We start from the raw sequence: 23,735 nt of genomic DNA on the forward strand, positions 1-23,735 counted from the left end.
CTAGTACATGACGTCACAAGGTGATCCTCCGTTGAACTCAGTGGGCAATAATTAGACTCGCTCAACAGCTTCCAGTACTTCCAGTACTCCAGTACGTGCGCTGTGCTGCGTTGGAGCGGACGGCGTAGGTAAGTACTGGTGTCATGTTCTGTTCCTGTGCGGTGTGATGCTGGTTATTGTCTAAAGTTCCAGTGTTTCTCCATTGTGAACAACTGTAATTCTTATAATCCAAACACTGTTCAAATATCGCTGAGTAATTCTACACGTTTAAGACAAATATGAGGGAGCCGGTGTAGCTCAGTTGGTATAGCGATAAAGGCACGGTCTGCATTATGTGGATGGCAGACGAGTTCGGGTTCAATTCCCGGCAAGGACAAGAGGTTTTTCACTTCGTTGCACGGGGCAGACAGGCTCTGGGAGCGCCCGGGCTCCTAGCCACTGGATATAGGGGCCTCTTTCGGCGGGGGCAAAGCCGTAGAGGCGCGAAGCTGACCATTCACATCCATTTAGTGCATAGATCAAGAATGCGTCCACTCTTCACTACTTCTTCAGGGCTTGGAGATTAATTAGGCATAGCAGCACCGTAAAGCGAAGTGCGCTAGTATCTCACTTCTACAAATTCTCCTCAGATCCAAATTACAGTGAGTGCCGAATTTTGCGCGTAGTTGCCGCTGTCTTTCCGAATGGCTGCGCAGAGCATGCAAGCAAACGAGATGCAGGCAGCGACGACTGTTTGGCGTATTTTTATTCTGGCCGCATTCACGGTTTGGCAGACACGTTATCGTCAACTTATTGACCTGTTCTTCGGTGGTCTTATATTGAACAATGCAGTGTCCGCAGTTTAGTTTCTGTCTCGTTTCTATTTTTCTTCCGCGTATGACTAAAAACGACTTCTTTGTGTTGTGGGTTCATAAATTAATCATTCATGACGAACAGTCAACAGTCGCTAATTTTCAAAGTATTTTGACAGACTGCCTTCTTTTGAAGCTGTCAGTTGCTTACAGTGTACGTTCCAACATTTCGGATGCAAATTTATTTCCTGTTTCTGTCCAATAGAGCGGAGTTTAAGTTAATCTACGTTTATGTACAACGTCCCATTTGAACACGAAACCGAAATCGTTCAGGGCTCTAAGCTACATCATCCCTTCCGCACATACTTTCACTACTGTACTTTCTAAAGGCTCGTCCACATTACTCGTGCTCGCCAGGCTTGTACTTGTCGGGAGACTCGTCCGGCTTTTACTTGTGCTCGTAAATCTTCGTCCACACTACTGCAGTTGCTCGCCAGGCTTCGGCGCGTGAGGATCCGTATATTTACTCGTAGTGTGTATAGGCTGTAGTCGTATTTTAATTTATTGGCTATAGTTTTTAAATTAAAAATTTGCTTGTCTCGTGACTTGTCATATCGTCCACATTACTCGCGAGCATAGTGAGTCACACGAGCACGAGTAATGTGGATGCGCCTTAAGAGGGCTTGAGGGGAACCGCAGAGTTGGGGGTGGAGAGACAGCGTAGTAGTAGATTGATGCCCGTAGGCCTCCATAAAGTGGCCTTGCCGCTCTCGAGCAGTTTTGCCATGATGCTGCGTAGGATGCACGGTGAGACTTGTGGATTCCGTAGGCTCGGTACACTACGAAGCCAGAGCGAGGCTCCTACATACAGTTTAGCCACGACAGCCCTGGGTCCTGCCTGGTGGATTAGGAACTGAAAGATGTTCGTGTTTCAACTTAAATCAGTCTTGTGGTTACTCTTGTAATAAAACTAGGACGATAAGTTGCAATATGATCTCAGCATGCAGTTGCCATTCAATATAAATTTAGAGGTTATGTATTGTCAGGTAGGCCATTGTGGTCGGTGTATCAGGGTCATTTAAATTAATGTCGGGGCTTCCGTGACATAAACGGAAACCCCGACAATAATTTAGAATCACTTTGGCCTGGATAGCTTAGTCGGTATACCGACTGGCTACGGGGTGCACGACAGAGGAGTCAGAGTTCGAGTCCCGGTAGGGTCAAGAATTTTCTCTTCCCTACGCCGTCCAGACCGGCTCTGGGGCCCACCCAACCTCCTATCCAATGGGTACCGGGGGCTCTTTCCCCGGGGATAAAGCGGCCGGTGCGTAAAGCTGACCACTCACCTCCATCTAGTACCGAGGTCAAGAAAATGTGGATCTATACTTTCACTCCCCCATACGCCTTCATGGTGTACTGCTTAATTAGTTAAGCACAGGGACAACTGCCCGTGTTTAATACAACCGCAAAAGTGGAGCTGACGTAGATTGGAATTCGAACCCACGACCTGAGCGGCCATATTTGCTACCCACCGTACACTCTTCAATATATCCCTGCATACCAGATATAGCCAAACTGTGGCACGCGGGTATTAGACGGCTCTTTTGAAACGCTGTTGTGATTCGTGGGTAAAAGAATTGCTGGTCAATCTCATTCTTGGGATTGAATTAAACACACGAAATCTGCAGAGCGAAAAGCTTGTACATCCGTGTCATCCATTTCACGTCCATTTTTGCTCCGGAACTTTGCAAATTGTCACGGGTGCCTCGGATGTTCTGTAAGTTCGGCGACTTCTCGTATGCACTTCATAAAGGCTGACGCGTACTCCTCTCTCTTCTGGTTCTAATTCGTTTAGTGGGGGCTGGAGTCCAACTGGGTCCACTCGGCACAGCGGCCACTGATTGGCCTACTGTAGCTGCCCTGGGTGATTATGATGCTGGAGAATTTGGTAGAATGAAGATTGGCAGGGGAAACCGAAGTACTCGGAGAAAACCCGCCCCAGCGCCACTTTGTCCACCACAAGGCAGCGCCATAGCTCAAGCGGTTAGTCGCTGGCTTCCCACCGCGGCGGCCCGGGTTCGATCCCGGCTCTGGTCAAGTGGGATTTGTGGTGGACGCTGGGGCAGGTTTTCTCAGAGTACTTCGGTTTCCCCTGCCAATCTTCATTCCACCAACTGCTCCACAATCACCCTCACCTATCATCTGGTTCTGGTACAGTAGGCCAGAAGTGGCCGCAGTACAAGGGATACGGAAATCGAGTTGTGGCGGGGTTTGGTCCAGTGTGAAGGAAACGCTTGAGGCTATGTCCGACAAATTGAACATTAAATGGAACTGTAATTAAGTACATGTAATGTTCGCCTCAGAAATAAAATAAAATACTGATAGATTTGCATATGGGGCCAGGAATCTATACAGCTCGCAACTTCTTTTTCAGTTTTTATTTATTTATGACATTCTGAATCGTCTCCATCCTGTGAGGAAATCCCGTGGTCACCGGAAGTTCTCAGGTGTGGTTTGTGGCAGATTAGGAATATCCAAGAGGAAATGAAGAGATTGCGAAAGCCTTTAGAAAAAAGTATTAGGTTATACAGCCTTGACTTCCTACCCACAATTCCAGAGCACAGCAGTATAATGAATATGCAACTGGCTGGACGACCAGAGAACCTGGGTTGCATTCCCAGCGGGAGCAGAAATTTTTCTCTTAACCATCACGTTGAGCCCGCTCTGAACCCACCCAGACTCAAATCCAGTGGGTACTGGTGCTCTTTCCGCGGCGATATAGGTGACAGGGCATGAATCTGATGATTTACAGCCGAGTGAAGAATGCATGGAGCCATACCTCCACTCCCGTGCATCTTCATGGCGTGCTGTTTAATTAAAAATAAGGACAATTTTACCTCTTGCAGAATATTTCTTCAACAGTTTTTAGTTAATGACATGTTTAACAATGACCTGTTGTGATGGAATTTGAACTTTGGACCATTTCCACAGGAGCGAGACACGGGACCTTATGAGGAGTCTGTTCGATGCAGTTCATATCTTCATTATAACTTCCCTGACGAACACTCTTAATATTGTCACGACAGACACACACAGGTCTGCCAAATTGTTTCTTACGCAGATGTTTTCTGATGAGAATGCGTTTCCTGTTCCTCACAAACCGAGTTGGTCTGACTGGGTGGGTACCCCCGTCTTGTTTCGTATTCCGGAGGTCTCGGTCCGGAGACTGGGTACACTGACCTAGATTGCCAGTGTTTTCTTCAGTCCTCCCAGGAGAATGTAGGGATAGTACTTCAAATGAAACTACGAGAAGACCCTTTTCAATACTTTACTCATCTTACCATTGACCCTATGTACATGTATGAAGAAAGCAGTCTTCTGGGATTTGGCACCGTGTATATGTGGTGTTAACCGACGTCAAATCTTACCTATATACACGTAGTCTGAATTATTGATAACATCGTTAAATAAACCGTTAATAATAAATCGACCCCCAGAGCATATGAGGGTATGAAGTCCTTCGTAATATTGTATTTGACCATCCTATTGAATTAGTTGGGAATATGTATATGCATGTAATACAGCCTTGTAAATGCACTAATAGATTATTGGTTAAACGTTGCATACTCTGTTTTCCTATATTCTGTGCTGGCCAATGAATGCACCAGCCGCCACAGTACATAGAACCAACACGCATCTACGAAACGCACACGTCTGCCAACACAGAGCAACAAACGGAACACAACAAACAAGAATATATGAAGAAACATGTGATACAGCATTTTAAATTATGTTAACAAAGATTAAAATTGGGTTTAAAAAACTTTCGTACTTTCACGTCTTACCGAATTGAAGCGTTACAACACAGCATAACAAATTAGCGAATCATTTGTACATGATTGTGGCCCCCCATGGCCGAAACATGCAGTGCATATGAACTATAGACTAAGCGCGTTTAGCCAACAAGCCGTGAAGTTTTGCATGTACAGGAGTATATGTACATGTAGCAAGATTTCAGCACGTAATTTTCTCACTTCTCCTGTCTCTGTCACGCGTAGAAAAGTCTTTTGTTGACGTTTAGATGCCAGTTTAGACACCATTACAGGTCTCAATTTCCCAGCAGTGACTTACACGCTGGGAGTTTGAGTGAAACGGGAAACCAGATTCGTTGCTTTCTCATCTGATAGCGCCCCCTATGAGCTTTCCGCACTCCGAGAGCCTGTTTCATTAAAACAGTCAGTCGTATATTCAAGGTGTACAACTGATGTACTCGTAATTGTCAAGAGGTTCCAGTTAAAACGCCCCAATTGTTGTGCAACATATTTAGGTTCACATTGCAGCTTTGTAAACAGGTATTCTGCAGCACCTCTAATTAGTTATGCGATACGAGTTTCATGCCGTAAGGGGTTTCTAGTAAATGATTTCAAGAAAATTTACTTCTTATTATCAGTGTTTAATAACAGGCCAGAGAGTGCGGTAATTATTTACTTAGAAACAGACGCTGTTCCTGTCATTAGTTCGGCATTTGTACCACTTGTGAGATCTAGGCACAAGTAAGAGGTAAGAAAGGTAAAATTATCCCTGTGCTTAACTAATTAAGCACTACACCATGAAGGCGCATGGGGAGTGAATGTGTACGCAGATCCACATTTTCTTGACCTCGGCACTAGCTGGATATCAGTGGTCAGCTTCACGCCCCGACAGCTTTACCCCCGGAGAGATAGCCCACAGTACACATTCGACAGGAGGCTGGGTGGGCCTCAGAGTCTGCCTGGACGAGAAGTGAAAATTCTTGATCCTACCGGGACTTTTATCTCCGACCCCTCGGTCGTCCAGTCCGTAGCCAGTCACTATACTGACCATACTGACTGCGCTATCCCGGCTCTATAGGAGAGAGGATATTATTAAAATAAGTGAACTGCGTGTAAATGCCTTAGGACAGGATGAAATGGCGGGCTATTGTGAATAGGTAATGGATGTTGGAAGTCAAGTTCTCACAGCGCTGATTGTGAAAATTACGCTTTCACGGATATATCGCCGTGTAGTTCAATTTTGCTTGACCACTGCTTATGGCTTCTTGCTTGACTTTCTCTTCGACTCTGAAAATGGAGGCAGTACGTCAGTGGATTTATACAGGACTGCACGGGTTACATTGCAGAAGACAACGCTTTTCACGTAATGAGCGTTCGCTGTGGAACTCTTCTCAACCAGTAGTTAGAGGTTGGAATTGGGGGGGGGGGCTGTTGTTTTAGAAGCATAGGCCTACATATCTACGTAGCATATTAGCCACACAAATCCTGCATCTTTACTCGGAAAATATTCGTATCTCGACGGAGGCACCAGCCTCACAGAAATGTCGGGTTAGACCCTTAGAGTAAATCACGACAGTTTCTTGCCCGATCCATTCCACTTCTTCATATGTAGTCATTCCTCTACTTTCACCTTCAAGATAACCATCCTCTGCTTTTGATAAAGTACCGTTGAATAACCGACGAGCAAACTAACATACAAATAATTAGGCAGTGCATGGCACAACTAGGTTCTTCCTCCACATCGGTATACCATTGCTTAAACTTCTCGGAGCTGAGGGCATGTCCCGAATTATAGAGAATGAGGGGATCCGGGATAATTCAGTCAGCACAGTGATTGGAGAACCGGGAACCGGGGTCGATTCCTGGCACATGCAGACATATTTCTCTTCTCCACAGCGTTCAGACGAACTCTGGGGAACATGCATTCTTCTGTCCAGTGCACACCGAGGGTCTATCCCAGAGTAAAAAGCGGCCGGGGCGTGAAGCTATGCCGAGATTACGGATGCGTGGAACGCCACACGCGATGTGTTATGGCGCGCTTCAACTCTCCTCCTGTTTCTGCCGCCTCTGTTTCGTTATGTCTGTCTTTTCTAAGTAATTCTTTACACACAACACTTCGTTCTGTTCCAGTCATATCAGGAGGAAGGTGTCTCTGTGCTTATTTAAGTACCACACCATGAAGACGTGTTGGGAAGTGGAGGTATAGCTTCGCACATATTTAAGCTCGGCATTAGTTGGAGATGAGTGGTCAGCTTCACGCCTCGGCCACTTTACCCGGAGGTTAAAGTTCCCGGTACCCATTTGTATAGGAGGCTGCATATGCCCTAGAAACAATCCAAATGCTGTGGAGAAGAGGAAATTTTCTTGCCCCTGCTCGGAATCGAAGTCGAACTTTCCGGTCATCCAGCCCATAGTCTTGTCGCTACACCGTCGCAGCTGTCAGTGTAAATCTGTAGCCCCCCCCCCCCTTATAAATATATGATCTCTAAAAGGTAAAATTATCCCTACTTAATTAAGCATCATATCATGGATATGTATGGAGTGGAGGTGTAGCTCCACACATTCTTAACCTCAGCATTGGATAGAGGTGAGTGATTAGCAACATGCCCCGGCCGCTGTACCTCTAGGGAAATAGCTTCTCGCTGAGAGGCTTAATTGAACTGGCCCTGTCTTTGTCCAGCCCATAGCCTCATTGCTCTACCAACTGAACTATAAAGATGTTTTTAAAATGTCTGAAGATGTGTTGCTGTATGGAAACTAGTCAGATGACTGGAAACGGCTAAGTAATGACTCGAGTGAGATTTGTTTACACGCGGGAGAGGCTGAAGCAGCGTTGAAACTATTCCTATCGACCTTCAAGAGAAACCTTGAAAATAAATGCATGAACAGAAGCATGTGGTCAAAGCATAGGATTCGTGAAGTTTGCAAGGACACGAAATGAGGCCAGCAAAGTAAAAGAACAGTGCTTTTATTTTGCCTCCTTAAGTATGGTCACTAATTGTGCAAGATGTGAGACATAATTTATGTATATGACACAATGCACAAATCTGCACATGCAAATGACCATTGCTAAATAGGTATTTTATTGGTTGGGTGGTTCGATATGCCACTTAGAAAGCCATTCAGCGAGATATAACGTGGAATGCGAACCGGCAAACTCAGTGCATAGAGTGAATACGGTACTGGGTGTGTGACTGAACTTGAACCTCAGCAGAGGGGAAGGTATTCGCATCTTCACTGTGTTCACACCGGCTGAGGGCCTCTTCCGTCCTCCTATCCACTAAGTACCAGGGATTCTTTCTTGAGGAGTAAAGCGACTGGGACATGAAGTTAACCACTTACCTCCGTCCACTGCCAAGGTCAAGGATGCATTGAACTGCACCTGTGCTCTTCCATACAGTTAAAATATGTCGTGCTTATTTAAGCCCAGGCAGATCTTAAAACTTTGACTTTGATGCAAATATTACCTGCGTCAGCTGCAGAAGCTATGCAGCATCAAAAGAGGCGAGAGGTTAGTCATGAATTCTGAGATGTAAGGACTTAGAAGAGGACGGTCATGACCAATTTCAGTATTCGCTTTGATAACCAGGATTGCCAGGTTGACTCAAAAGAAGATTTTTCCTGAAGAAAATTACAATGTTGGTTACCACTGCTTCATTGCAGGAGTGAACTCTTTTGCACTAAAAAGGATTTCCATTATTCTCATCCAAGTTTTACTGGATTCAAACCAGGCCAAAAACATATTCATTTCTGTATTTTCATAGTTATCAGTGTCTCAGAATAGCACACCCCAGTTGCAGAAAAGTGTTTTCTTGGAAAAGTTCACAAATCATCATATACTATAATTTTCCGTTTTTTTTTCATTGACTGTCATAAGCTGTGATGCTTTCTAGTGGAAAGATTTCTGGTCCACAGAGTAGCAAAAACACTTCTTCCATCATAAATAAAGGCAGGTACACAAAACAGACTTTAACTTGAGAGGCTCTTTCCAGAGATCTTAAATAAGAGTATTCCAGCGAACGATCTGAACTAAGATGAGAGCAGTAGCCACACTACTGGCCGTCTTCTCCCATCACTGATGCATGCTCACAGGCTAGCCACTCGCCATTATGCACATTTGAATGAATTTTGAATCTCATAAAAATAATAATTTATTTAAAACTTCGGTTATATGGTAAAGATGTTACTCAGGACAAGAGTATGTTCAGTTTGATGGTTTTTTTAAAAGTTGAATCATCACACAAAAAGATTTAAGATCTTAGTATTAAATGACTGCATATAATTTCTCTTACCGTATATATCAAATTAAAACTTCTTCATTCTGTTTTATCAACAACGATAACTTTCCCACTTCTGAAATTGATATCAGATATAATACTCATATTGTCTTATTAATTTGTTTCAGTTTGCTGAAATGGAGTCAACAAATAGACTTCTGTTAATGACAGTAGTTGCATCACTGCTAGTACCACTTAACAATGTAAGAGCTCAAGCAGATCTGGACACTCTCATTGGTCAGGTGTTTGTCCGACCAGAGACAGGAGGAAATTCGAACAATCAGCAGCCAACAGAGGAAAAAACCCAGGCTGAGGGACAAGAGTACAACCCACTGGAATGCCAATGTGTGCCCTACTACCTCTGTCAGAACAACACGATCATTACAGATGGAGCTGGACTCATCGACATCAGGTCGGGCTTTTTACCTTCTAAACAGCCGTGTCCTTGCCCAGCTTCTAATACCCCAGGGTGAGTCTGGGTGAGTCCTGCCTGCACGCCTGTCAGCCACTGCATGTGCCTAGTCTGCATGAGGTAAGGGGGAGAAGCATAGTCTGCTTTTCATTAGACACAAGTATCACATGTAGAATTTTTCACCTTTCCCGCTTCTCCCATTCTTCCACCTTCTGAGTAAATTTATCAAGAAAAAATATTTGTCTGTCAGAAAATAAATATTGTTAGATTCTCCTTACTGCAGTCAGTATTTGGAATGCAGTTTTATATAAAGCTCCATCTTTCACTTTCACTTTCACTTTGTTTTAAATTCGATAGATCCTTTCAGGTCACACATGCCATAGGATATAGAACATGTCAAAATACATAAACACATACATAAAATCAATGGACGCATCAACATGCAATACAGTCACAGTACAAAATTTGTACATAAAATATTCAAATATGATCAAATTTATGCAGATATATGATTATCGTTGTCAAAATCATAAATTAATACAAAAGACCTATTCATAATATAGATGTTTGATTCAATTATCTCGATCACATATCTACAAATACTTAATTTAACAGTCCAAATTTCATCAGAATTTAAAAATTAGAATATATAATAAAAATTCAGTATATACAATCAGTCATTTCATAGCAAGAACCTTAAAATTTGAAAACTATTAATTAACACATTCCTTTACAGGATAAAAGGAAATGAGCTGTAAGTAAACCATTCACGACCTCTATTCAAGGTATAAAAATTAAAAATCATATAATAAACAAATCTACTCTACCTTCACCTGGTAGCTATAATGACCATGAAGTACTATTGAATGAATCTTCATTTCTTGTAGTATTTCGAAGTACATATCACTGTACACAAAAAACTTAAAATTTCCTAAAATTCTGAATTGATAACTAGTCAAAATAGAGATCACAAAATCTTAAGTCAAAATGTCCTTTTCAGGATTTCAGAGAAATGAACACACCAACTTATCCACTGCCACAGCAGCATATTGGTAACATGTATTTTCTCTTCTGTCCATATTTTATTCCCATTTGTTTTGATATTTTTAAGTTCTTCACACAATACTTTAATTCTTTCAAGGCCCCTTACTATCTGTACCTGATTTTCTCAGTGATCCCTTTCTTTCAGGTTTTCCAATTAGAATTTTGTATGCAATTCTCATCTCCTTATTCCATGCTACATGTTTTTCCTATCTCATCTACTTGATTTAATGACCCCAAGAATATTTGGTGAAGGTTAAAAATTACACAGTTTGTCATTAATGACCATTTTCAGCCTCTTGTGCTTTTCTCTCCCATATAGATTCATATACTTCTCTTGCACTCTGTTTTCAAACACTTTCAATCTGTATTTTCCCCCTATATCTTAAAATTTAGGCTTTAAGATGAAAGATGGAAGGGTAAAAGATTCTGAACTGGATGGCAACAGGCATTTCTCAAATTTAATCTGCATTTGAATTCATGAATGCAATTTTGATTGTAACTGCTGTTCCTTTGCCACATCAAGAGCAACAATTACAAGTTAAAACTTAAAAACTGTATCAAGTAAACCATTATATCATAGTAACATAAACATTAAAATTTCAACAGGAAATTTTTAAAAACAAGCTTAATCAGAAATTCCAAACCCCAGTAACTTACGAAATTCTGAAAAAACAACTATATTTATAATAATTTGCTAAACTTCATAGCATAACAATATGCAGTAAGCTATGTTGCTGCCTCGTGGAAATGTTTATGGCAAAGTTTGTGTCTTAAAACAAACTTCGCAGAAAAAGTAAACCTATTTTACTTCAGCTGGTAACAGAGCATCATAATGGTCATTGTTTAGTTCATAGTAAGACAACAGGGGTATATTTCTTTCAATCACAACTTGAATTGGCTGTCAGATACAACGTAAATGCTGAGACATTTCATAAATTTTGCTACGTCTATTATTTTGCCATTACCACTATTTTTCCCTATGTAGAGGTGACCCTCATACCTCAGGCAGGAGTCTTTGGTTAACTATAAAACTATATCTCTATTTATTGAACCACTAGTTGCTTTAAAGAGACCAAACTATGATCTGTTCCCTTTCTTACTGTTTTTTTTTTCCTCATAATTTTGGAAATATGAAAAGAATGTTTAAATTCAGTTTTTAAGGATTAAGTCATATGGTCTGAAGTACAGAAGTACTTTGTACCTAGGGCCACTAGGCATTGTACCTTCGGTCACTCAGTAGATTAAACAGGCAAAAAGATTTTCCATGGCACAAATGAAACAGTTTAAATAAAACTGATTTAAAGTGTTTTAAACTCTCTTTTCAACCCACAAAGAAAGAAATTGTCATTTTAATGAATTAAACACATCTTTGAGGATCATCTAAGGTTCTATCAGTTGTAAAACATATATATATGAGTAAAAGAATAAATCATATATGTATGTATGAAATACATCATAAAAGATATGGAGTCATGAAAGTGAAACAGGAAATATCATGCCACCTCTTCTACTCCTTACTGGTTTTGGAAGAAATGCTACAATATCTTCAGTTTATATAATGTAGATGTCACCTGTTTATGGCAAAAGAAACGTGGAAGTTTTCATGACCCCTCTTGTGACTTCACAGTTGATTCTTTTTTAGACATAGTGATGTGTATTGCTACTAAAATGCACTTTCTATGCTGGAAAGAAAGTTCATTTGAAGGGAAGCATATTGTTTTTCTACATCATAACAGTGTACCAATTCACTTAATTTTGTGTAAGTTTCATCATCAGATAAGCTGTATGTACTTCTACCTGCCCGACATCACTGACCCTATGTGCATTCAGTAACTAAGAAAAGTAGTTCTTCTACCTATTCAAAATATTGGAATCTGCAAGCAGGTTACAATTCTCATCTTTCACTAAGTTGCTGCTAGATTGGTAACCCCTCTTAAAGACATTTGTTCCTCTATACAGGTCTCCAGTGCTCTTGTTCTTACTGTTTGTCGCAAGCTCATCAGTTCCCTCTTTTTATTCCTGAAATGCCCATTGGTGTCATGTCTTATATTGTTCAGATTATCCCCATTTATTTCGCTTGGATCATGTAACCACTGCAATTTGGCTTGTTTCCTTTGGCCTAATAATTTTGAGCATCTTTCATCGAACCATGGCTTATGCTTCTCAATTCATAATTGCCTAGACTCTCTTTGGCAGTATTTTGATATTCTCTCGAATAGTTTCCCAAGCTTTCTAAATATCCACCTCAGTGCCTAAGTTTTCCAAAGCTGCAAACCTATTTGAGAGTTCAACACAATACTGCTCTTTACCCTCTACCTCATTTAATTTCTTGAGATTGAACCTCTCAATATTAATTTTGTGCATTGTTTGCTTACTCACTGCTAATCTCTCTAACTTTTGCCACCACAAGATAATGGTCAGTATCACAGTCTGCTGCCCTGAATGATCAGATATCAAGTACATTTGAATGCCGTCTCCTGTCTATCAAAAAATGGTCAATTTTGTTGTGTGTCTTTCCATTAGGAAAGTATTATGTATGACATCCTATCACTAACAAACTTTACCCTCCTAACTGCTGATATGATTCTCTTTTGTACCCAGTTCATGATTATCATTATCCTTTCTGTAGAAAAATGTATATTTGCCTGCGTGTTTCAGTGCCAACTCCGACCCATCTGACCTCCTGTACTCCCACTAAATCTAACTTATATTTTGAGATTTTTTCTGCCACTGCCCTGATCGAACCTGCCATATGCATACTTCTAACATTCCAAGTGCCAGATCTCTTATCCATTTCCTTTCACTTAGGTTTTTATCCAAGGAAGCCATCCAGGTCCAAGGCTTCTTGTGATATTGGTACCCATTGCATAGGAGTCTAGGTGGACCCCAGAGCTAGTCTGGATGCTGTGCAGAAGTTATCCTGTCTCTTATTCTCAGCATGATGATAAAGAGAAGTATACAGATTTCCCATCCAGTATGCCTATTCCACAGCGACAGTATTTTGATCACTTTTTTAATTTTCACCCAGCATTTGCACATCTAATGAAATTACAGTCATTTCTAGAATTCATTGTGTTTTGGAACATCTCCCAATGTAAAATCCATTAATGTCTTTATGTTCAGTTCTACATTGTGGTTGAGTACATATTGTCTTATTTCCTTGATTTGTGTTCAGATATTACATCTAGGAGTCATACAGTCTTAATGTCCAGATTTAGATATGTATTTCTCATCTTAGGTCTTGCACCAGAAGTCTGCAACGGTTTGGAGATTCCTTTGCTCGATAACCCATTATGCAGATAATGGTCTTCTGGACTGTTGTACTGTGAAGTCTTGTAGATGGATATCAATAATCCCATCTTCATGGTCAAACTGTGTGGGGTGAGAAAGACAGGTTATACGTATAACTGGGTTTCAAGGAAGGTGGTCACTGAGGTTGCTGTTCGCTGTTGATATTGGCCTGGCCTAGGCTTCACCTGCTCTACCTCTCCAGTAGGCCTGAGTGTCTGCCTTCTTTGCAGATTGTCTGTATAATCCCATCAGTTCCTCATGCTACACACTTCAACCATTAAGATGGAGGCAGTAGGTTCCTCCTAAATGTTGGTAATCACCTACAAGACTATATGGTGTCATGACCCAGAAGACCACAATCTGAATAATCACTACCACGGAACCCTTATAAACCACCACCATTTAGTTCCTTCTTCACAAGTATAATTTTCCCTATTTGACAGTTATCAGACAAAGAAACTAAGCAAAATTTTTCATTCTGTATTTTCTAACAGGATCAAGGATGGGCCCTGTCAGAACTACCTTGATGTATGCTGTCAGAAGCCCCAAACAGTGACTGAACCCATAACCCCCAAACCAAAACAGAGGTCTGGATGTGGGCGCCGTAATGAAGAGGGTGTTGGCTTTCGTATCACTGGTGCCAATGACAGTGAGGCCCAGTTTGGAGAATTTCCTTGGATGGTTGCCATTGTGAGGGAAGAATCAGTGGATAACAACCCAGAGAAGCTGATTGTTTACCAGTGTGGCGGAGCTCTGATACATCCACAGGTGGTCCTCACAGCAGCCCACTGTTTGGCTACGTGAGTATCTTAATGAGTCAAATCCCATTCAAGGTGAATGTCTGTAGTCTATCTGGAATATTTACAGAGTGCATCTGAAAAACATCATCAACAGGTTAGATCATGTGTGGTTCTTGTTGGCTTACAGATTGGTGTGGCCCTCTTTGCACAATACATATGATGCCTCTCTTCATTGCAATAGTAATATGTTAAGGCACATCAGACAGAGCATATTGTTGTTTGAATGTGTTAATAATGTAGGAACAAGAGTACAGTTCTGATAAATGATGCTGTGGAGTTATTTGTTTCATCAACAATGTAGAAAATCCTCATCTGAAATGGTTATTTGGTGTGAACTACACTTATAACTAGACATGCTACCTGCCTCATATGTGTTTACATGCACTCAGTAAACACTATGAATAAATGAATTATGATCTGAGGTTAGAAATGTCTGATGTCTGATGATTAGCATATGCCTTCCTGTCAGTGTCATCATGTACCTGTAGTGGGAAGGGGAACAGTGGAAGTTCAGACAAATGGGGGAGACAAGAATACATACCATCTATAAAGACTGAGTGAAAGGACAGTTGGCCAGCCCAAGCAACAGCAGGACAGAACTGTGAGGACAAGGTATGACATTTGCGAGTGCCATGAGAAAATGGGAAAAAGTGAGCTATAGCTGGGACCTGTGATGCAAGGCCCACAGTGAACTTCTTGCAATCTAAGCAACTTCTCTGCAGATTTTTGGAAACATATTTTCTTCTTATACCATACGAAAAGTAAACAAATTAGAATTATAGTAAACTGCTTGGAGGCCCGTGGTATAGGTGTAGTATTATTTGGCATTAATTGTTTGGCCTGTGCCTCATTTTACAATGTATTTTGTCCGCTCTTTTGGGAACACAGACTACTACATCTATACCATGGGTCTCCAAGCGGTTTCTACATGTATATGTATACAAGTCATGAATATACCACTATATGTCCGCCGGAATATAAGAACAAGATTGCAACAACTGACTTCATAATATGCAACATCACATGAAGAGTTCTTAACCATATTTTATTCCATAACATTCGTTTTATAATAATTTTATAATTTGTTGTATTTTTATACCTTATATTTTATAATGTAACAGTTATCATGACTCCAGCTTTACTGTCACAATGAAATTGCAGTTCAATAGTGTGTGAATATAGTAATCATGTGTTTGCCTGACGATGGCTTTAAGAGCCGAAACATGTAGTTAGGTAATGTTGATCTTGACCTTTATATTGTTGTGTTGTGATGGACTCCAATAAGGAATTTTATATAATACAACAGGATGCACAAAATTAAAACTAAAAAGGATATTCATGTGAGTGAGTAGATGTGAGAGCATTTGTGTGCATTATTTTTTTTAAAAACACCCACCCCCTCCCAAGATGGTTTAAGATGCTGCTGAAGACCAGGGTTGACCAGGATCCTGTGAGAAGGCTCAAGAATGGCATCACTGGCATATGGAAGTTGAGCAAGGCAGTCTGAGGGAAGAGGGCGTTAAGTCGAGCGTGACCATGAACTTAGTAGCAGAGTTTAAAATTCTGTGGTGAAACAGTGCATGTTATCAGCTGCAATTTAGGGAATGCAAGGCGAGAGTAGAGCAGTGGCAATCAGTGAAATAGCAGTGAACTAATGAAACTGATATCAAGGCTGTGGCAAACTGAAAGTAACTGCTTCAAAACATGACATACATTACAATATGAACATTTTCTAGATACTTTTTGACTTACCCTCATACCTGCTTCTTTTTTAAGTCTGTTGCAACTGCTTTGACAAACTGTGAAATGAGTTGTTTCATTAACATACATATCTCCCCTCAGATTGTGGTCTTCTGGGATGTGATGCCATGCAGTTTGGGAATTACTTACCAACGTTTTGAAGGAATGTACTAATAAATGCAGCACATTTCTCCAGTGAAGTGTTTCATAAGTATCACATTACAGATCTTTATTGTTAGTTGTTTTCACAATAATTTTCTGCACTATCAGCTTCAGTTACACTTTGTCCTTCTGTGTTGCAGTGCAGTGTTGTTTTGTCATCAGCAACTTTAGCTAATTTAATCTCCTGTAAAAGTTTGTTGTAGTCTTTTTGTGTTAGTAAAGTGCAGTGCAGCTCTTCATTCACTTTAGTCCTTAGCAAATGCTGCAGAAATCGTTCTTTCAACTGAAATATGTTCTCAGCAGCAATTCCATTGGTCATTGCTATAGCCTAATCTACTGATAATATGTTTAAGCAAATCATAAATAAATAGATGCAATACAACCGAATAATTAACCATATTCTGACAATAGATCCCGGAGTTCACCAGTATTCATGAATTTAACAGAGCATTCACTATTCTTTGGAGGATTGCCAGTGATTTATTTTCAGGCTGGAATATGAATGCTGTACAGGGTTGGTGTAATCCTTCTGTTGCCAAGCTTGCATGGCAGATTGTCTGGGTTTCAATTCTCTAAACGTGTCATTTTGACCACAAATGTCAAGTCACGTCTTTCTGTTGCTCCTGGATATAGTATATTGAAAGATAAGAATTGAAAAGAAATTAAACATTTAATTAAAATAAAATTAAGAATCATGGAAATAACTGAACATGCCATTTGGAAAGAACAGGAAATTAAATACCAAAAGGATGAAGAATTACTGAACACTCAAAACAGATATGGAACGAAACCTATCAGTAGGAGTAAATAAAACTGATTCCCAAACCTTGGAGTTCATGGTGAAGTTCAGCAGTGCTCATGCTTCAATCACAACCTGCCATTCAACATGATCCTCACCCAGCCAGATCAATTCACACCATGATCATCTACTTCTGTCTCATTCAATCTAATATTATCCTCTTTTCTCTTTCTCAGTCTTCAAACGTTTCTTTTCCAAGATGCTTCACCACCAAAATGTTGTAGGCTTCTTGTTTTGTTTCCCTCAACCACGATACATGACCAGTATGTCTAAAGCTCTTGTATTTGACTTCCCTAATAATGATCATTTTAAAATAATTTTTTATTTAATTTTCAGACTGAAAGACTTCAGTACACTTAAGGTTCGTGCAGGAGAATGGGACACACAGACCAAGAATGAACTGTTTCCCCATCAAGACAGGAATGTGAGGACCATTGTGATACATCCTGATTACTACGCAGGGGCACTGTACAATGACATTGGCCTCATCTTTCTTGACAGTGCTGTAGAGTATGCAGAGAATGTTGATGTTGTGTGTCTACCACCTCAGGGAGCAATCTTTGATCACAGTCAGTGCTTTGCAACTGGCTGGGGCAAGGATTCTTATGGTATGTAGCTTAACTTTCCATATTTTTACTTTTATTTTGCTCCTGTGGTTAAACAAGCACTCTAATATGGGTGAACAAGTTTATTTTACTTATTCCATAACTGGAAAACTAAAAGAGTGTAATTAATCTACAATGAAGGCCACTGAATGATACATATCATCACTTGACACATATAACAGGACTCAGCATTCATATTAACCCCTAATGTACGATGGGGTACCCAAAAGAAACCGAACTAATTTTTTTGTGGGCAGAGCTTTTGTAGTACCGCGTTTTGCCGCTATGAGCACATAGAGCTAACATTCCTGAGTTGATAAGCCGACTACCATTGCTTCAGAAGATAAGGACTAGTTTCGGCAGAGTTTATAGTGACAACTGTTTTGTGTGATCATCGTTTTTGCAATGGCTGATTTTCGTGAACAGCGTGTGGCGGTGAAATTCTGCTTTTTGCTCGGGAAAAGTGGAACAGAAACTCTTGAAATGTTAAAAACGGCATACAAGGAGGATGCTATGGGGTTTGAGTGGTTTTCCCGTTTCAAAAATGGTGAAATGTCAATTGATGACAAACCTCGTTCTGGTCGTCCTTCCACGGCCCGAACACATGAAAATGTTGAAAAAATTCGTGAAATCATCAAGGAAGATCGACGACGGTTGAAGAAATTGCGGAGCTGTCGGGAGTGGCTTGGAGCTCAGCAGCCAGATTTGTGGCAGTCAGGTGACTGGTTTTTCCATCATGACAATGCCCCTGCTCACACAGCCCTGTCTGTACGACAATTCTTGACCAAAAATGGTATGACCCCTGTTTCTCATCCTCCATACTCACCCGACCTTGCCCCATGCGACTTTTTTTTTTGTTTCCTCGAATGAAAAGAGACATGAAAGGAAAAAATGACGGATGCGCTGTCAAGCATCTCAGAAGATGAATTTAGACAATGTTTTGAAAAATGGAATAAAAGACCAGACAAGTGTATTAGTGTAAGTGGAGAGTACTTTGAAGGGGATTGAAGGTTTGTGCTTAAAATTTGAAGAAATAAGTTTAAAAAAAAATAAGTTCGGTTTCTTTTGGGTACCCCCTCGTATATGCATTCCAAGCACTGATTGCAATTTGTACAACTAAGATATGAATGTTCTTTTTTTGGGAATGCAGAAATCGGAAATATTGGAAGGTTAGGTCTGTTCTACAGTTAGAGGCCTGCAGTAAACGAAGAATCAGATCATTTGTCTGTCATTCTGATAAGGCCAGCCAAAGCTGTTAACCTGGGAACTGTAAAATAAACTTCAAGAGGTATAGTTTATGTCATTCCCAGAATGAACCCAGTTGGGCAGTTTTTAATAGCTTAGCTTACGTTTTTCAACACAGTCAGTTGGAAGGGGGGGAGGCGGGGTGCAATAACTATACAGGCAGTCCAAGAGGAATAAAGATCATGAAATGGCACACAGAAATGAGAGCGTTTTCCTGTTACTTTTTGTGGCAGTTATTGCACTGCTGGTGGGAACGACTAACTGATACTGCCACCATTACTTAGCAATCCTATGCTTCAAATGAAATTCAGGTGACAGCATCATGAAAATAGTCCTTGTAATTGATTTATATTCAGTTTCAATAGTTCTATAATTCATCTGGTAGAGGGATATTGTAGAACATGCTTTGCATGTTTGAGTCTTGTTAAGAACTTCCAGTATTTTTCGTGGTCTCTGTCCAATCACTGACAGCCTTCTTGGCAGCGTCTGCTGAGATGCTGCCTGCTGGTTTGGATGCTATAAATGAACATTCAGATCCAATCTTGCCAGGAGTTCAGCAGTTTCATTACCCTCAAGACTGCTCCTTATCCTGAGCCAGATGACTCCAGTTGATATTAACTCCATCCTCTTTCCATTGTAATATTATCCTCCCATCATGGTCTCTTTCCTTTTGGTTTTTCCCACCAGAATCCTATACAACTACAAGTGTAGTCTGGAACCACAACACAACAGGATGAGACACTCAGCACCATGAAGTGCATGAGAGTACATATCGAATATCAGAATTGCATAACAACAATTTTAAACACCTGATGATGAACAATGCCAATTGAAATATGTAGTGCAATGTACAGAAGCTTTTAAATGAGGTTCAAAAGATGCATTGTATGTATGTAAGAACTACTGAATAAATTTTATAAGGAAGTGTTATATGTAAGACAGTGTATCAGTGAAATTGTTTTGTGTATTTTAATTTTTGATACTCTTCTTGCAGTTCTAGATATAACAATTCATTGTAAAACACAACAACAATGATTGCCTGCAGAAATTTTCATTTGATTTGTTCATTAATTTAATTCTTCCCTTTTATCAAAGTACATAGTGTAGTTGATTGATGCACTATGCTACAAGCTGGAAGATAGCAGGTTCAGTTCTGGTGAGGTCATTGAATTTTTTAAGTTAACCTAATTCTTCCAGCCTCACTATTGCCATGGGGTCGACTCAGTTTCTAACAGAAATGAGTACTGGAAATCTTCCTGGGTGTAAAGGGCAGCTGGTGTGTAAGGCTGATAACCTCACCATCATCTGTAAGCCAATGATCTAGAAAATGTGGGAGCCTTGACATTTTACAACTCTATGGGCCTTTATGGGATAAAAAGAGGTAAAGGTATCCCTGTAATAGGCCATGGAGGCCCATAGGGTTGTGAGAGGTCAAGGCTCCCACATTTTCTAGAAAATTCGCCCACAGATAGTGGTGAGGCTGTCAGCCTTAAGCGCCATCTGCCCTTTACCCACAGGAATATTCCTGGTACTCATTTCTATTAGAGGCTGAGTCAACCCCAGGGCCAAAGTGCAGCTGGAAGGATTAGGTAAATTGAAAAATCCACCTCATCGGGATTTGATCCTGTGACCTTATGGCTTGTAACATAGTGCCTCAACCAACTACACTACCGCGTGCCCCCTGTTACAGGATAGCTTTACTTTTACCTCCATTGTAGCCCTGCGAGTCATAGAAGGCAATGAAAATACAAAGACCATGCCTTCCAGGTTTGGAGTTGGACACAAGGCTAATCACCTTGGTGGGTATAAGGATTATTGCTGCAAAATCGAAAGAAATGAAAGTCAGGTATTCTAATTCAAGATAAATCTGGCAGAATTTTCTAAGGAAGGCTATGGCTTAAAAAGGCTGTTTTGCCAGTGATGATGACAATGATGGTCATGATTAGCTGATTTAGAATAAAGAAATACCAGACATGTATGTACATCTGTAACCTGTCCCAATATAGCTTAATATTTCTTAATCTAACCAAACCAAACCAAACCAAACATAATTTACCATGAAAAGTGTATCTATGTATGCTAGTGCCAAGGAAAGGGTTACATTCTCACCTCTTCAAAAAAGCTTCTATCAACATGCGCACTACCAGGATTTTCCAAGGGGATACAGTCAACACTAGGATTCTCCCAGCTGGAAAATTTCATTAGTCTTACGTTTAAGTTGTTTAAGAATATTTTTATGAATTGCTCTGTACTTATGGGTCTCTATTTTTAGGCATAAATGGCACCACAAACTATGTTCAAGATATTTTGGTATGAATGTTTTGTGTATTTCCTCTTCACAATTGAGTTCTTAAAAAGGTACGAAAGGGCAGATTGCTCTCTTTTGTAAGTTTCTTTCTTCCCTAATCTGTGCTATAATAGGGGGGGGGAAATTAAATTTAAAACTGTGTTAACACTACTGATTATACAAGTAGATCTGTCTGGAACTAACTTTGTTACATCATGTTGAGTAACTGAGATGTTTTCATGAGTTACTCATTCCCTGAACTACAAAAATGTAATATGTTTTTATTCCTGCAAAACTTACGGTACATTCTATTGACATAAGTGAATAAGAAGGGCACTAACATTCAATGAAACCTACGTCTACAGTATAGTATTAAAATACACAACCACTGTCATATGACATAAAAAATAATGACCTAGCCCACTAAACTGCATGTTCAAGATCTGTAAGAGCTAAGTAATTTGAAAAGCACAGGTACATCAGTAACGTTCGGTTATTTTCTTCTCTGTCCCAGGGGTAACTAGTTTCCATTTTGAAATTTGAGAGACCCTAATTATTTTTATTTCAGGCAAGGAAGGCCGCTATTGGGTGATTTTGAAGAAAGTTCAGTTGCCAGTAGTTCCTAGGGCTGCATGTGTAGAAGCATTGCACAAAACAAGGCTGGGCCCTTACTTCAAGCTTCATGAAAGTTTTATTTGTGCTGGCGGAGAACAAGGGAAAGATACATGCAAGGTATATCCATATTGCTTGTAACACTCATCATATACCTTTCATTATTTCTTATTACATGTACCAGTAATTTAATCTTTACTGGCAGTGCATTGTACTATCATAACAACACATTTCTTGGTACAGCTGGCACAGTGTTGCATTTTTCAATATAAATACTGTGCTGCCACAAAATAGTCTGTTCCTGGCAGTAATATGTCCCTGTTCATCGACAGAATATTCTGTAATCACAGAAAATTGGGAACATTCTTGAAAAGAACTATCATCTTGGATGATGGTGTGGTCTGGTAGAAGTATTCTGCTGTTTTGCAGGAATATACTCTCTTCATTTTAGGGTATGAAGAGTGAGCCAAGCAAGCAAGCAAGCTAGCAAATAAGCAAAGGAGGTGTTTGCTTGGGTTACTCTTTGGCCCTGATGATGGAGGCAGTATATTCTTTCAAAACAATCTACCAGGCTACATTACACCACATTCCAGATGATAGTACCCTTCATAGTCACCACCATGAGAACTGAAAATCTCACAGTACAATTCTTGTCTTCTGTCAGTAAGTTACAGGTATGCTTTGAGATCACTGACTTACAGTGCTTATTGTTTTGTAGTTCATTCTTATTAAAACATGGACTAAAATTAAATTAATTATTTTCCAGGGTGACGGAGGTGGTCCTCTGGTGTGTCCATTTGCAAATGATCCTTCTCATTATCAGCAAGCAGGAATTGTTGCCTGGGGCATTGGTTGTGGTGAAAATAACGTACCTGGAGTTTACACCAATGTAGCCCTGTTTCGGGACTGGATAGACGAACAGATTGCTTATCAGGGACTTAACCCAAGCCTCTTTGATTCTTAAACTATATGTTATTGAAAATGTATAAACCTGGTTGCATTTGTCAAGTATAAAAACAATCATCAGTGAGCAAATTCTGTATGCAAGATGGCTTGACAACTCACTATGGTGTTTCTCAAAAGGATGAATATCAGCTCGAAAGTTCCTTTATGAATGACACAATTTCATTATTAATGTTCATTATAAAATTCAGTGGTTTAAATTTTATTGATGCCATAAAATAATATAGCCAAAACTCAAAGAAACGCTGGGTTCTTCACAGATGTCCACTGACAGATGAACAATTTTATAAACTGTGTACAAGCAGAATTTTATGTTATTCTTTCTTTCTTCTCTGCTTTGTTTTGCTTGTCACATAATTGGCTTACTCATGGACCATGAAATTGGGGGCATATATTCCTCCAAAATGTCAGTGAACTTCTACCGGACTACATATCGTTACTTTCCAGAAGACTGTACTCCCCATAGTCACCATGGTGAGATCCTCAATTCAAAAACCTGTTCCATATTTTATTTTCTCTATGCATTTGTAAGGTAAATGTAAAGCAGCCCCTATATCTAAGCATTACACTGTGAAGACACATATTGAGCATCAGAATAAAGCTCCATGCATTCCAGACCTCTTAGGTAACAGGTCAGCTTCACGCTCATTTACCCCTGAGCAAAGATCTGTGACCATTGGAGAGGAAGATGCGTGGGCTGCGTTGTTCTAAAATTACCCCTCATCCATACAAAAAAGGACTTTCTTACATAATTTCAGTACTGAAAAGTGATGTAAAGAACAGTTCTGTGGTATCAGTGAGAACAAAATTGTTGTAAAAGATATAATGCCTCGCTTTTCTTCACTTTCTTTAGCTGTGGCATTAAACTTTTTTCTTCTTTTTACTGTGCAGTAAA

General features: G+C 40.2%; 1 protein-coding gene across 3 annotated transcripts; it reads left to right on the forward strand.

Annotated features, from left to right (window-relative positions):
• On the forward strand, positions 1-23,735 carry LOC111866004 (phenoloxidase-activating factor 2). Of its 3 annotated transcripts, none has more exons than XM_023854474.2 (6): positions 1-128; positions 9,009-9,349; positions 14,122-14,427; positions 17,465-17,736; positions 21,834-21,997; positions 22,644-23,735. In XM_023854474.2, exons 2-6 carry the CDS (start codon positions 9,018-9,020, stop codon positions 22,839-22,841), a joined length of 1,272 nt encoding a protein of 423 aa, XP_023710242.1. In that variant the 5' UTR covers positions 1-128; positions 9,009-9,017; the 3' UTR covers positions 22,842-23,735. The 3 variants fall into 3 exon arrangements, with proteins under 3 accessions (XP_023710242.1, XP_023710245.1, XP_023710244.1); XM_023854477.2 differs by having other exon boundaries at positions 4-128; positions 9,009-9,292; XM_023854476.2 differs by lacking the exon at positions 1-128 and adding an exon at positions 5,079-5,143.

The sequence above is a fragment of the Cryptotermes secundus genome, unplaced genomic scaffold (genome assembly GCF_002891405.2).
Source record: "Cryptotermes secundus unplaced genomic scaffold, Csec_1.0 scaffold72, whole genome shotgun sequence".
Taxonomy (NCBI): Eukaryota; Metazoa; Arthropoda; class Insecta; order Blattodea; family Kalotermitidae; genus Cryptotermes; species Cryptotermes secundus.